Raw genomic sequence first — 12,500 nt, 5'->3', positions numbered from 1 at the left:
TAGTCTTCTGCTTAAAAGGAAGAAACTCAGTGGAAAGGAATATTGAAGAATTCCTTGAAATTTTATGAGTTTTCTACCTAAATACAATAACTGCCTCGAGAAGGAAGCATTATAATATCTCATGAAATTGTTAGTCTACTCTAACAAAAAATATTTAGGACGTTTCTATAATCAAGGAATTCACAGTAAGTCTAACATTTGTGTATGCGTACAGTACAAATTTATCTTTTATTCAGCGTAAGTAAAGAATCTAATCAAAAGCCTTTTTCTTTACTTATTGAAGCGCTTTCATCTTCCCAATGAAGCGCTGATGAATAAAATCATCTAATCAGTGGCCTTGTCTTTCTTTAGTTAGTAAAGTGCTGATGAACAAAATAATGAATCAGCTGCTTTTTTTCTTTCTCTCTTCTGATGAGCAAAAACACCTAATCAGAGGTCTTTTCTTCTTTACTCAGTTAATTGAAGATGGGTAAAAATTATCTAATCCGAGGCTTCATTTTCTTTCACTCATTTAAGAGTCGATGAGTGAAAAATCGATTCAAAGGTCTTTTTCTATGTTCAATGAAACGGTGATGAATAAAAAAGATACATACCGGGACTTTTAACCAATGAAGAGCTCGTGAATAAGAAAGCCAGCCATCTATACTTAGAGATTGTCATCCTTTACTTATTGAAACAATAGTGAGTAAAAAATCAATGTAACCAGAGACCTTTTATAAATTCAGTGACGCACCAGTGAATACAGATATCCATTCAAAGACCATTTCCCTTACTCACTGAAACACTGTCACTTACAGTAGCAGCATCACGTCCATTGCCATGCTACTCGTACTACTGGTCTGACGCGGCGCTGAGTCCTCGTAACGCCGCGCTGCCTTCAGGGGCCGAGGGAGGAGAGGAGAGGGAATGGCCGCAGGTTAATCCCGAGATCTCTCTCTCCACGGAAATTGGGTTTACCTGGCCAGCTTAGATGAGGCAAGGCAGAGCGGCTGGACATGAGAGAGAGAGAGAGAGAGAGAGAGAGAGAGAGAGAGAGAGAGAGAGAGAGAGAGAGAGAGAGAGAGAGAGAGAGACTTACAGACAGGCGGGCAGTAAGGCAGACAAATATACAAGGGGATAGATTAGCTATATGGTTTTAACTATTTTACGTTTTTTTACTTATGTTATTATTCTTTGTGAGCGTATGCGTGTGTGTGGGAGACAGATAGACAGACAGACAGGGAGGCAGGCAGGCAGGCAGGCAGGCAGATAGACAACCGAAGAGACAGACAGATTGACTATATGGTTTTAACGATTTTATTTTGCTTAAATATGATATTCTCTCTGAGAGAGAGAGAGAGAGAGAGAGAGAGAGAGAGAGAGAGAGAGAGAGAGAGAGAGAGAGAGAGAGAGAGAGAGAGAGAGCCTCCACAGTTTTGAGGCTATTACTTTAATTCTATTTGCTAATATTGCCAGATTCGCTATAGTGCATTCATGTTGTAAAATGAATTTGTCGTCACACAAGTTGGACGCGTTGCCATGTTGCGGAGGAGTAATGCTACCCGAGGAATTGTCTACCAGCACGGCAATGAACAGTTTGTCGCACGTAATGACAACACTCTCCCCCAACATGGCGTGGCGGTGCGGCGCAGACTCGCGTGGCGACGCCTCAGGTCTTACTGTGGTGTGTGGCGGTGACTAGCCAGGTTTGTTTCTCTCTCCTCCAGGGCTCGTGTGTCGCGCCACAGGATCTCCGCCTCTGTGCGAGACGAACGCACCCGCTCCTCTTCCTCTTCCTCCTCTTCATCCTCCTCCTCAAGTTCCTCGTCATCATCGTCCTTCGCCCCCTCGGTCTCCACGGCGCCCTCTAAGGTAGCAGTCATCGCCGCCAGCCCTCCTGAGGCGGCACTCCAAGATCCGCCTTCCGTGTCCTCCTCACCTTCCTGCTCCTCCCCGTCTTCCCTCTTCTCCTCCCCATCTTCCAGCTCCTCCATATGTGAGGTGCGGAAGGAGGGCGGAGCTGACGGGAGCGAGGTGTCAGCAGCTCCCGGCGTGGGAGAGGAAGAGGCCAGTGCCTTGGCGGGGGGCGGCGATCCCTCGTCCGCCACCCAGCGGGTCAAACACATCGAACCGATCTTCCTGAGATGCACGAGGCGTCTGGAGGACAGCCTGGCGGTGTCCCACTCCTTCGTGAGGGCACGCGAGGAAGGGTCACAGCAGGGTGGGCGGGGCGGCCTCTCCCCGGGCAGGCGGGCGCCAGCCTGTGCTTCCGTCGGTGACGAACTGCAGATTCGTCTCAACGCCATCCTGCGCTCCAGTCATCGCGACGGCGAGACCACGCGGCCACCAGGCACACAGATCCCCGAGGAGGAGGCCGCGCCGTGGCCCTGTGACGCCTCTCCTCACCAAATCCACCTCCAGGAGGGGCCGCGGCCCCCTGATGACTACGACACCTGGAGTCAGGCTGAGGACGGCTCCTCTCCGGCGGGCCACGCAACGCCTAGTCCACCCCCCGCCGCCCCCGCCTCCCCTGCCGCACCCCAGAAGTGTCACAACAGCTATTCGGAAAGCGAAGAGGAAACGCAGCAATCGTCGCCTCATCCCCCCTGCCCCCCTCGCCCGCCACGCTGTTCCATCTTCACCATCAGCGGCACTCTCGCTGACCCCTTCGGCACCAGCGCCAAGTACTCCCTCAGGAGCCTCTCCACGGCGCACTTTTAGTGAGTGAGAGTGAGTCACTATGTGTGTGTGTGTGTGTGTGTGTGTGTGTGTGTGTGTGTGTGTGTGTGTGTGTGTGTGTGACTGCTTCACCTGGACTTCCCCGCGTGACTCGTGAGAATAAAAAGCTGCAGGACACGACTGGTATGCACGCATCCCACCTTTTCCTCCCTCCCTTCCCCCCACCCTCCCACTCTCCCAGTCTTACTCTCCTTCTATCCCCCTCTCCCTCTTCCACTTCCTCATTTCGCCCTCTTCCCTCACCTAAACTTTCCTCCCATACATATACATACACATACATATATACACACAAGTGCTGCCAACACGTACATATCGTAACAAATAGACATATCGTGACAGGTAGACGTATCCTGTAGCATATCAACTGTAGTACCTGTCTCTGTGTAGCGCGTCTTCACACACACACACACACACACACACACACACACACACACACACACACAGAGAGAAAGAGAGAGAGAGAGAGAGATTCCCTCCCTCCTGACTTGGATGTCCTTTGAGAGAACTACACTCTCTCTCTCTCTCTCTCTCTCTCTCTCTCTCTCTCTCTCTCTCTCTCTCTCTCTCTCTCTCTCTCTCTCTCTCTCTCTCTAGTTTGTCTGCTCCCTTCCGCCCCGAGGGAACACGTAAGCTTCGGGGCGTAGCAGCGAGTCAAGTTAAGGCCCAATCAGAACTCTCGCAATGGGTTTCCACGGTTACCATTGGCTATTTCGCTACCTGTTAGTGCCTGAGAAGGATGACACGTAATTGGTGATATAAATAGTGTTGTGTGAGCGTGAGAAATTATTATTATTATTATTGTTATCATTGTTATTATTATTATTATTATTATTATTATTATTATTATTATTATTATTATTATTGTTATTAATATTATTATTATTATTTTTTGAAATCGTTAATTTTCTTATTCTTTGTATTGTATGAAAGAAATTCGTATGCATTTTGTTCATTACGTATTCTTAAGACTTCATTCACTTTGGTTTTTTGTTTTCTTTTTGGTATTTTGTCAATTTTCTTTAATTACTTATTTTTAGGGGATGTGTGTAATACTAGAGTATGATGTAAGGTGTTTAGCGAGTTGTTGTTTTTTTTTTGTTTTTTTACTTGTACTGTATTGAGAGAGAGAGAGAGAGAGAGAGAGAGAGAGAGAGAGAGAGAGAGAGAGAGAGAGAGAGAGAGAGAGAGAGAGAGAGAGAGAGAGAGAGAGAGAGAGAGAGTATATTTGATCACAGTAATTAAATGATACTGTTGGATTTAGTTGAAGGTGGAAAAAAGAAGAAAAAGGGAGGAGGACGAAGAAGAAGAAGCAGAAGAAGAAGAAAGAGGAAGAGGAGGAGGAGAAGAAGAAGAAGGAATGAAGAAAGAGGAAAAGAAGAAGGAGGAGGAAACAAAAATCAAGAAGAAAAATCAGCCCGAAGAAAGAAATGAAAGAAGAAAAGAAAAAAAACGAGAAGAAAGACAAAGAAGGAGGAAGAAGAATTATAATTTTTTTTTTTTTAATGTTTGTGAAATAATAAGTGAATACTTTATAAAATGTTGAAGTTTAATAAAGTTATAATTGAAACAGTTGAGAAATATGGCGTAGTTTTGTCGTTAATTGCGTTGACGATGTTTTAACAAGATGCTGCTGTTTACTATAACGAGGTTGTTTTCGTTATATCGAGGTGATTTTATATAGAGTGACTCGTGTGTGTGTGTGTGTGTGTGTGTGTGTGTGTGTGTGTGTGTGTGTGTGTGTGTGTGTGTGTGTGTGTGTGTGTGTGTGTGTGTGTGTGTGTGTGTGTGTGTGTGTGTACGCGCATCTAAGAGACACTACTTGCATATTCTCAAGTTATTTATCTATTATTATCATTATTATTATTATTATTATTATTATTATTATTATTATTATCATTATTATCATCATCATCATCATCACTATTACTATACAATTATGAACCATTTCTTTAGGCTATCTACGAACTATAATTATGTCCGTGTCCGTAATCTATGACTGTCTCGTCTAATACGTACATATACTATAATAGTAGATCAGTTACTGTGTACACATAGGAAAGAGTGGCGACTGGTGTGTGTGTGAGTGTGTGTGTGTGTGTGTGTGTGTGTGTGTGTGTGTGTGTGTGTGTGTGTGTGTGTGTAACCTGTGTATGTGTGTACGTATCGTCATGTATGTAAATCCGCGTAGCCTTACCAGATCCACATCACGATAGAGTATTTTTTAACAGTTCCCTTTCCCTCTCCCCTTCCTCTCCCCTCCCCTCCCCCTCCAGCAAGGCACAGGGGGCAGGGGCAGGCAATAGCTATTTTATAAATATGGACGTTTAGCATAAATAGTTTTGTACCTTAAAAGTAAGAAAAGAGTGTTTTATTTCATTCCTCTCTCTGTGTGTGTGTGTGTGTGTGTGTGTGTGTGTGTGTGTGTGTGTGTGTGTAATAGTAGTAGTACTAGCAGCAGTAGTAGTAGTAGTAGTAGTAGTAGTAGTAGTAGTCTTTGTTGGTGTTGCTCTTGATGTTTTGGTGATGATAGTGGTGGTTGTAATAAAATTTTCTTATATAGAAGTCCTTAATCACACACACACACACACACACACACACACACACGTACCCACATTATAACACAATGGAATTCTCTCTGAAGGTAATCTTGAATCCTATTTTGGTGGCTTGAGAAGTATCCTCCTACTCTTCCTCCTCCTCCTCCTCCTCCTCCTTCCCCTCCTCTGTGGATAAACCAGTGTCACTTCCCATCAACTTGTTAGAGTAGCGAATTGGTGAGCGAGTGATCTCAGATAACCTCATATTCCTACCACGCAGGCGTTATGGTGGGAGTGCTGGAGGGATGGTTGTGGTGGTGGTAGTAATTGTTGTTGTTCCTGTTGTTGCTCGTGCTGCAGTTGTTCTTATTTTAAAAGTAACAGTAGTAACACTGATAAAAGTAATAACGATAATGTCGCCAGGGAAAGTTGTGCCGATGGTAATAGTAGTAGTAGTAGTAGTAGTAGTAGCAGTAATGGTAATTGTAGTGTGGAAAGGATAGAACATTAACAGTCGTAGCAACAGCAACAACCACAATAACAACAACCACAGCATTAATAGAATCAGTTAGTAGCATAATCAATACTGTTTATCACAGCAATATGAATAACAGACAAAAATAAACAATAGTGAAGCGCCTGTGTTCTTTATGGTGTAAATGCTGCTGCTCTTGATTCAATTAGTAATATAAGTAATAAAATACTCATTATTCTAATCATTAAATCATCCAAGTGCGTTTACTCTCTCTCTCTCTCTCTCTCTCTCTCTCTCTCTCTCTCTCTCTCTCTCTCTCTCTCTCTCTCCCCTCGTAAATAAAGTTATCGCGGTAGAATTACTGATGCATTGCCAACATATTTTACGCGGCAATAATCTAACTGACCAGGCACCAAACCATTTCCTTGCTAAATGCCTCCCTTCCATTCCTTTCCCTTCCCCCCACCTCTCTTGATTCCTTTCCTCTCGCGTCCCCTCTCTCCCTTCGCATCCTACCATTCTTTCCCTCTTCTTCTCGCCTCCCTGGCCTTCTTTCGTTTCAACTCTCTTTCCCTCATTTCCTGTCCCTCCTTCCCTTCCTTCCCTTTCTTCTGTCTTTCGTTCCCTCCTTCACCCTTTCCTTTCCTCCATCTCTTTCCACATACCGTACATTTTCCTCTTTCCTTCCTTCCCTTTCTCCTGTGCTCTTTTCCTCCCTTCTTTCATCTACGCGTTCCGTCCTTACCTTCTTTCCTCCATATATATTTCCCTCCCTCTTTCCTCCATCTGTCTGCACCTCGCACCCTCCCTCTCGTACGGTTTCCCTCCGCCTTTAATCCTTTCCTCCCTCCATCCCTCCAGCGATTGTCCCTAAATGAGGCACATACTCGCGAAAATGACATTCACTTTTCCCCCATATTGGAAGATTAGGAGTGGAGTCTTTGCTCAGTAGTTATTCGTAAAGTTTATTGGCTTATGTTTTAGTTTCCTCTCAATATGTTAGTGATTTTTTTTTTTCCGCATAGATTGACTTTATTTTATTTATTTGTTGATACTTTTTTTTTTCTTCAATTATTGCAGGTTGAGGTAATCGTACGCGGCATTATATAATTATCGTACCGCATTATTAATCTCTACTCTCTGCTGTTATTAGGGCAGCGCTTCGGCCCGGCTGCCATCCCTCACCCTGCGCGGCCCCTCAATGTGTATATAATGGCCATTTCCAAGCTGCATATCATAGTGAAGATCCATCACAATAAACCTTATCGGCGTATTGGCAACTGAGGCAGCCATGCGGGAACAGTTGCTGCGTGATGACATGACTATACACACATTTTTAGCTAATTCTCTTATCATATATCTACATCCATGATATTTTATTTGGTACTTTGCGCTCAAATAACTCCCTAGTGGGTTTAAACTAAATATAACATAACTAAATGCAATCAGATCTGTCTATAGGTGCATTCAATGTTGCCATTACCTGATCACCAAAACAGTCAGCACACACACCAAAGTCGAACAACTACACGTTCGTTTGTCTCACGCCATCAAGCGGGTCACGTAGTGCTGGGTAACTGCTTTGTTTTTGTGCTTTGTGCTTCCCTGCTTTCATTACGCCCCACTGAAGGGTTCCCACGCATACAGAAGGGTCCCGTGAAGACATCTGGTGAGTGAAACGTTGCATGTGTTGTTTTATGGATATTTGAGGTTATGCAGCAGACTGACGACGATCCACCACAAGGTAAATATTCTGGTACTTTAATCTAGTAAGGAAACAGACTGCGTTTCTTACTATTCTTGTGATCTTTTGGGCAAAACGGTTATATATCTATCTGCTTGTGTGTCTATCTTTATCTGTACACGATATATCTATCCATTCATCAAACCACCTACCTAACTACCTACTTAAGTGACTGCCTTTTCCTCCCCCCTTCTCTCTCTCTCTCTCTCTCTCTCTCTCTCTCTCTCTCTCTCTCTCTCTCTTAAGTAGAAGCTTTCGTTGGTCGCATTTACTGAAGTGAAGCAGCTGATCTCGGGCACAGTTCAGCTTCGTTATGCCAGGCGTCACTGCATTTCTATCAGGGGATGGTAATTATTTCACGCCGCCAATATCGCTTCAGTAACAGCCCGTCATGGCGGTGGCAGTGCCGAGTTATGCACCCAGAAGTTGTGAGAGAACCGAGCATGCATACCTCGCGTTGTTATGTGAGACAGACTCAGAAATCTGTAAAGTTGAACGCTGTACTGAAGTTAGTGAGACTTGTTGCCGTGAAAAGTTGAATGTACAACCAAAGCCTATGTACTCAAACACGAAACGGAAGGTAAATGTGGGGTTTATAATAAGTTTAAAAGTTACTGTATGTGTAGTGAGATTAACTCCTACCTGGCGATAAATACAGGTGACTCGGTTTACACGGTACATAGGGACAGAAATACTGAAAGAAAGAAACATAAAACTAATGGGAAAAGAAGGGTTCGGAGATTAGATTGCATCATTTTTCACTTAAAATCTGTGAGTATATGGTAAATGAATAATACTAATCTCTACATTTTATTCTTGTTTATTAATCCCAACTTCAAATATAAGGAAAAACAACAGAAATGCTGGAGAAACTGTAAAACATTCCCGTAATATTTACGTATGTTTGTATGTATGTATGTACATAGAGTGCGAATGAGCAATGCTGCCGAGAGGTAGTTTGGTTAGATCGTGCTAAAGTGAAAACCTCGTATAAATTCATTTATTTTTTTTAAGCCGTGTTAAACAGAATTCGTGTAAAAAAAATTCGTGTATAAAGTATACCAAGTCACCCATGATTACCAAGTGAAAGTGGTTGAGGAAAAGTTTAATGCACAAAAGCTGAGATTCGAAACTGGAAGTAAAGCTTGATGAAGTGACGATATAATGTATATTGAATTGTGCTTGAAAGGTCGTGGTCTTAGGAATTAGTAATAATGAAAGAGAATTGGGAAATACCGAATGCATCAAAGTTCTTGTTTCGAAGTGGAAGGTTTAGTTACTAATACGTGAGAAACTGCATTGTAAGGGACGTACCACAAAGCTCTTTCCGTTAAGCCACTTGCTAATGAAAGTAATTAAGAAAATACTGAAAGCACCAAAGCTCAGATTCCAGGCGGAAGGTAAAGCTGCTGGCATTAGGAAGTGAAAAATGATCATATAGTGAACTGTGCTTTAAAAGTCGTCTTGTTGAGCTCCTGCTAGCGATAAATTAGTGGTTAATGAGAGAACTTGAGAAAAAGTGGATAATTATGCACGCTGCCATAAAAGGCTGTCTCATTTGGTGTAAATGATGGAGATTCCCTTAATTAATTATAATCCTCGAGAGTGATAAATTGTGCCGAGATAAGAAAGTCTTTGTGCATAGGGAGGTGTGACCGTCCCCGGAGCAGGACGTGCTGTCTCAGTGATCGGTGGGATGTAAGCGAACTTTTCAAAGATGGTGCGATGGAGCAGGCAACATAAACTGCACGGGACGGAAAAAAATAAGTGACTTTAGGTTATTATACACTTACAGTAATAACGTGAGTAGTAGAACAAGGAAAACTCAAACATAAAGAAATCGCATCACACGTAGGTCAAGCTTCTCACGTATACTTGGGATAAGTTAGACTGGATTAGGTAATTAAGGTTATCTCTAGATGGATAGACACGTGAACAGATATTGATAGATGGATAGGTAAATAGATGAATAGAGATAAATGAATGAACAGGAACAGACAGATAAATAAACAAAGATAGACAGATAGATAGACAGACACAGACAGACAGTAATAGGTAGGTAGAGAGATAGATAGACAGACAGATAAAAATACACGCTGAAAGATAGAAAATTTAATCAAACCCACCAATACCAAGAGTAGCTGGGATGGCTTATCTTCATATGACCCAAGAACGCTGATACATAGAAGCCTGATCTATTTATAAAGAAAATCTACGACAAACACAATCCTCCATTGAGAGAAGGGTCCCCAGGAAAGGCGGTTAGGCTCAAGGACCCGCCCAAAAGTCTCACAAGGCAACACACACATCCTAAGATTATCCTTCTTTCTATTGACTCCACTTATTTTCTTCTGACCCACCGCCCTCCCTACTGGATTTTTCTTTTTTTTGCTCCCTAACTTTTTTTTTTTTTTCGTTTGTGTGTGTGTGTGTGTGTGTGTGTGTGTTGGTCTTACTTTTTCTCATTCTTGCCATTTCCAGGAGCGGCTCTACCTTTCAATGGACGGTTCAAAGGAATGTTTACTCCATCAGCTATTTCGTATATTAGGCAAACATTCAAACCCGTCAGTAGTTGAATCAATCAGTCAGTTTCTCAGTCGGCCAGTCAACAAGCTTTTCAGTCAATAAGTCCGTCAGGATGTTAGTCAGTCAGCTAGTCGACAACCCACCCACTCAGTAAACCAGCCAAAAAGTCAACCAGCCAGTCAATAAATAAGCCAGTTAGTCAGTCAGTCAAACCATGCAGTCAGTAAATTAGTTGTCTCTGTCAATTTGCCGATACGTTTTTTTTATTTAAAACAACTACGTGTTGCCATTTACCAGCCACCATATTACCCAGCCAGTCATCTTTTTTTCAGTAACTATGTAAGTCGGTTAAGTTTCCTATCTAGAAGAGAGGAATGAGATAATTAGGTAGTGGTAGTTGTCTGCAAGAAGCCTGTACGTGTTTCAGTTGCTGTACGTGTTTTAGTTACTATACGTGTTTTAGTCTCTCTCTCTCACACACACACAACACACACACACACACACACACGTTACAGTTTACATACCAAGTTTCGGAGCACTTTGGCTTGAACAGTACAGATCTAGCCCTTGTGATGATGAAGACCCGTAATTACCTGGTGGTGCCCGGTGCTTCAGTTTGCAGGTGGAGTTGATGACCTCAGTGCAAAGCGGTTGTCTAACGTCAGTCATGTCAAGTTGATGCGATGGGGCGTGTAATCGAGTTGTCAAGTCTTTTTCTTCCTTTTTTTTTCGATTTTTCGTTTTCTGTGACTGTGTATGTGTGTGTGTGTGTGTGTGTGTTTCAGTTCGTCATTCATCACTGCAAATATTTGCTCAGCGTAATCACCGATTATTATCACCATCGCCACTCATCACTTCCCTTCGCCACACGAACTGTATGGAGGTAGTAGTGGTAGTACGAGTAGTGGTAGTGGCAGTTGTTCCTATGATAACAGCTGCATCAACAACAACAATAATAACAGCAGCAAGTACCACTACTACTACTACTACTACTACTACTACTACTACTACTACTACTACCACAACCACTACTGAAAACTCGAAAGTAGGTCACAGAGAAGCCTCAAACATTTATAGTAAAAAAAAAAAAAAAAGGGAGAGGCAACAAGAAAAAAAATATAGTGACCTTTCTTGGGTATAGAAATTCGATAGGAGGCGTTGTGTCTATGTGTGTATTTTGTGTGATTTAAGAAAAACTTTCTGAATATGCCACGTAAAGGTAATGTGTGTGTGTGTGTGTGTGTGTGTAGAGGAATTGACGGACAGAAACTGACATTTAATAATTTAAGGAATGCACGGAGAAGGTCAATGTTTCTAGCTAGTGTGTGTGTGTGTGTGTGTGTGCAGGAAGCTGAGTAAAATATTTCTAGTTATTCTTCCTCCACAGCCTGCCTGGTAACACACTGGAACACTCGGCTCACACGCTTCACTAATCCACGTGAACCCGAACAGCAGGAAACATGGCATAAACATCTCTACTTCTAATCCGTTTTACTAGTACGGTCATCATTTGTTAGCATATGGAGTACTACAATACAAATACAATACATATATATACGTTATACACGGGGGCACGCTGCTCAAATACTACACTAAACAGCAGGCAATATAGCATAAATACATCTTTATCTCTAACCCTTTTACTACTATTGGCATCATTCGTTAACAGTGAAAGGAGTGTTAGAATAATGAGTGGTATAAGGATATAGCAAGGGTGACGTAAACGAGACTCTTAGGGTCTGTAATGGGGATAGGGAGATAGGTAATGGGTTCAGTCTTAATAAAAGTTACATTTAAAAGACATGGAAAGGAATTATTTCTCGAATTGAGTGGTAGGTGAATGGAATAGACTCAGTAATCAGGTTGTTAATTCCGATTCATTAGGGAGCTTTAAAAGATGATTAGACATTTATGGATAAAGAGGATGGGTAGAAATAGCTTGGTATGTTTCATATAGGGACTGCCACGTGTAGGCTTCTTGCAGCTTCCCTTATTTTCTTATGGTCTTGATACTGATGATAATGACATTTAACTGAATGATCAGAGGAGAAAAGTGAAGGTTGTTTTATAATGCTGCATAAGTATTTAAGACACTGTAGTACAGAGTGTGTTAAAAGTTGCAGGGCATTATGGAATACATTGTTGAGCAGTGAAGAGACTTTTTAACATGTCATTGATGGTGATAACTTTGGAATTTTTTTTAAGTGAATAAGAGCATCACGAGTAAAAAAAAAAATAGATAAATAAAAAAAACAAATAAATAGCTCTAAGTAATGAAGCCTGAAATAGCCATCGCTTCTAACAAAACATATTTCTTAACATTTTCTTGAACGTGTAATTGATGGTTATAACTCATGAAAACTGTCGTCTTGTCATTGGGAGCTAAAAGGAGCATCATGAAAGAGAAAAATATACTCGTAGTCCTAAGTAATGAACCTCGAACCAGCTATCACCTTTAAGGAAACATCTAAAAAAAATCGCTTACTTATATGTACCTTAA

The 12,500-nt window shown here is 42.1% G+C and overlaps 2 protein-coding genes across 2 annotated transcripts in view; both read left to right on the top strand.

The window, feature by feature from the left end:
- LOC135109084 (uncharacterized protein DDB_G0271670-like) overlaps nt 1–4,084 on the top strand; it is a 223,957-nt gene extending 219,873 nt beyond the window's left edge. Inside the window, exons 8-9 of the mRNA XM_064020144.1 lie at nt 1,707–2,699; nt 3,980–4,084. Of these exons, the coding sequence (XP_063876214.1) occupies nt 1,707–2,699; nt 3,980–3,983 (997 nt within the window). The 3' untranslated portion in view covers nt 3,984–4,084. The remainder of the gene's footprint in view (nt 1–1,706; nt 2,700–3,979) is intronic.
- Nucleotides 4,085–7,258: 3,174 nt separating this feature from the next.
- The window catches only part of LOC135109080 (uncharacterized), a 77,961-nt gene continuing 72,719 nt past the window's right edge, over nt 7,259–12,500 (top strand). The window contains exon 1 of the mRNA XM_064020138.1: nt 7,259–7,399. The gene's annotated coding sequence lies outside the window, so the exon portion shown is untranslated. The remainder of the gene's footprint in view (nt 7,400–12,500) is intronic.

The sequence above is a fragment of the Scylla paramamosain genome, chromosome 18 (genome assembly GCF_035594125.1).
Source record: "Scylla paramamosain isolate STU-SP2022 chromosome 18, ASM3559412v1, whole genome shotgun sequence".
Lineage (NCBI taxonomy): Eukaryota > Metazoa > Arthropoda > Malacostraca > Decapoda > Portunidae > Scylla > Scylla paramamosain.
This window is presented reverse-complemented; position numbering and strand designations above follow the sequence as displayed.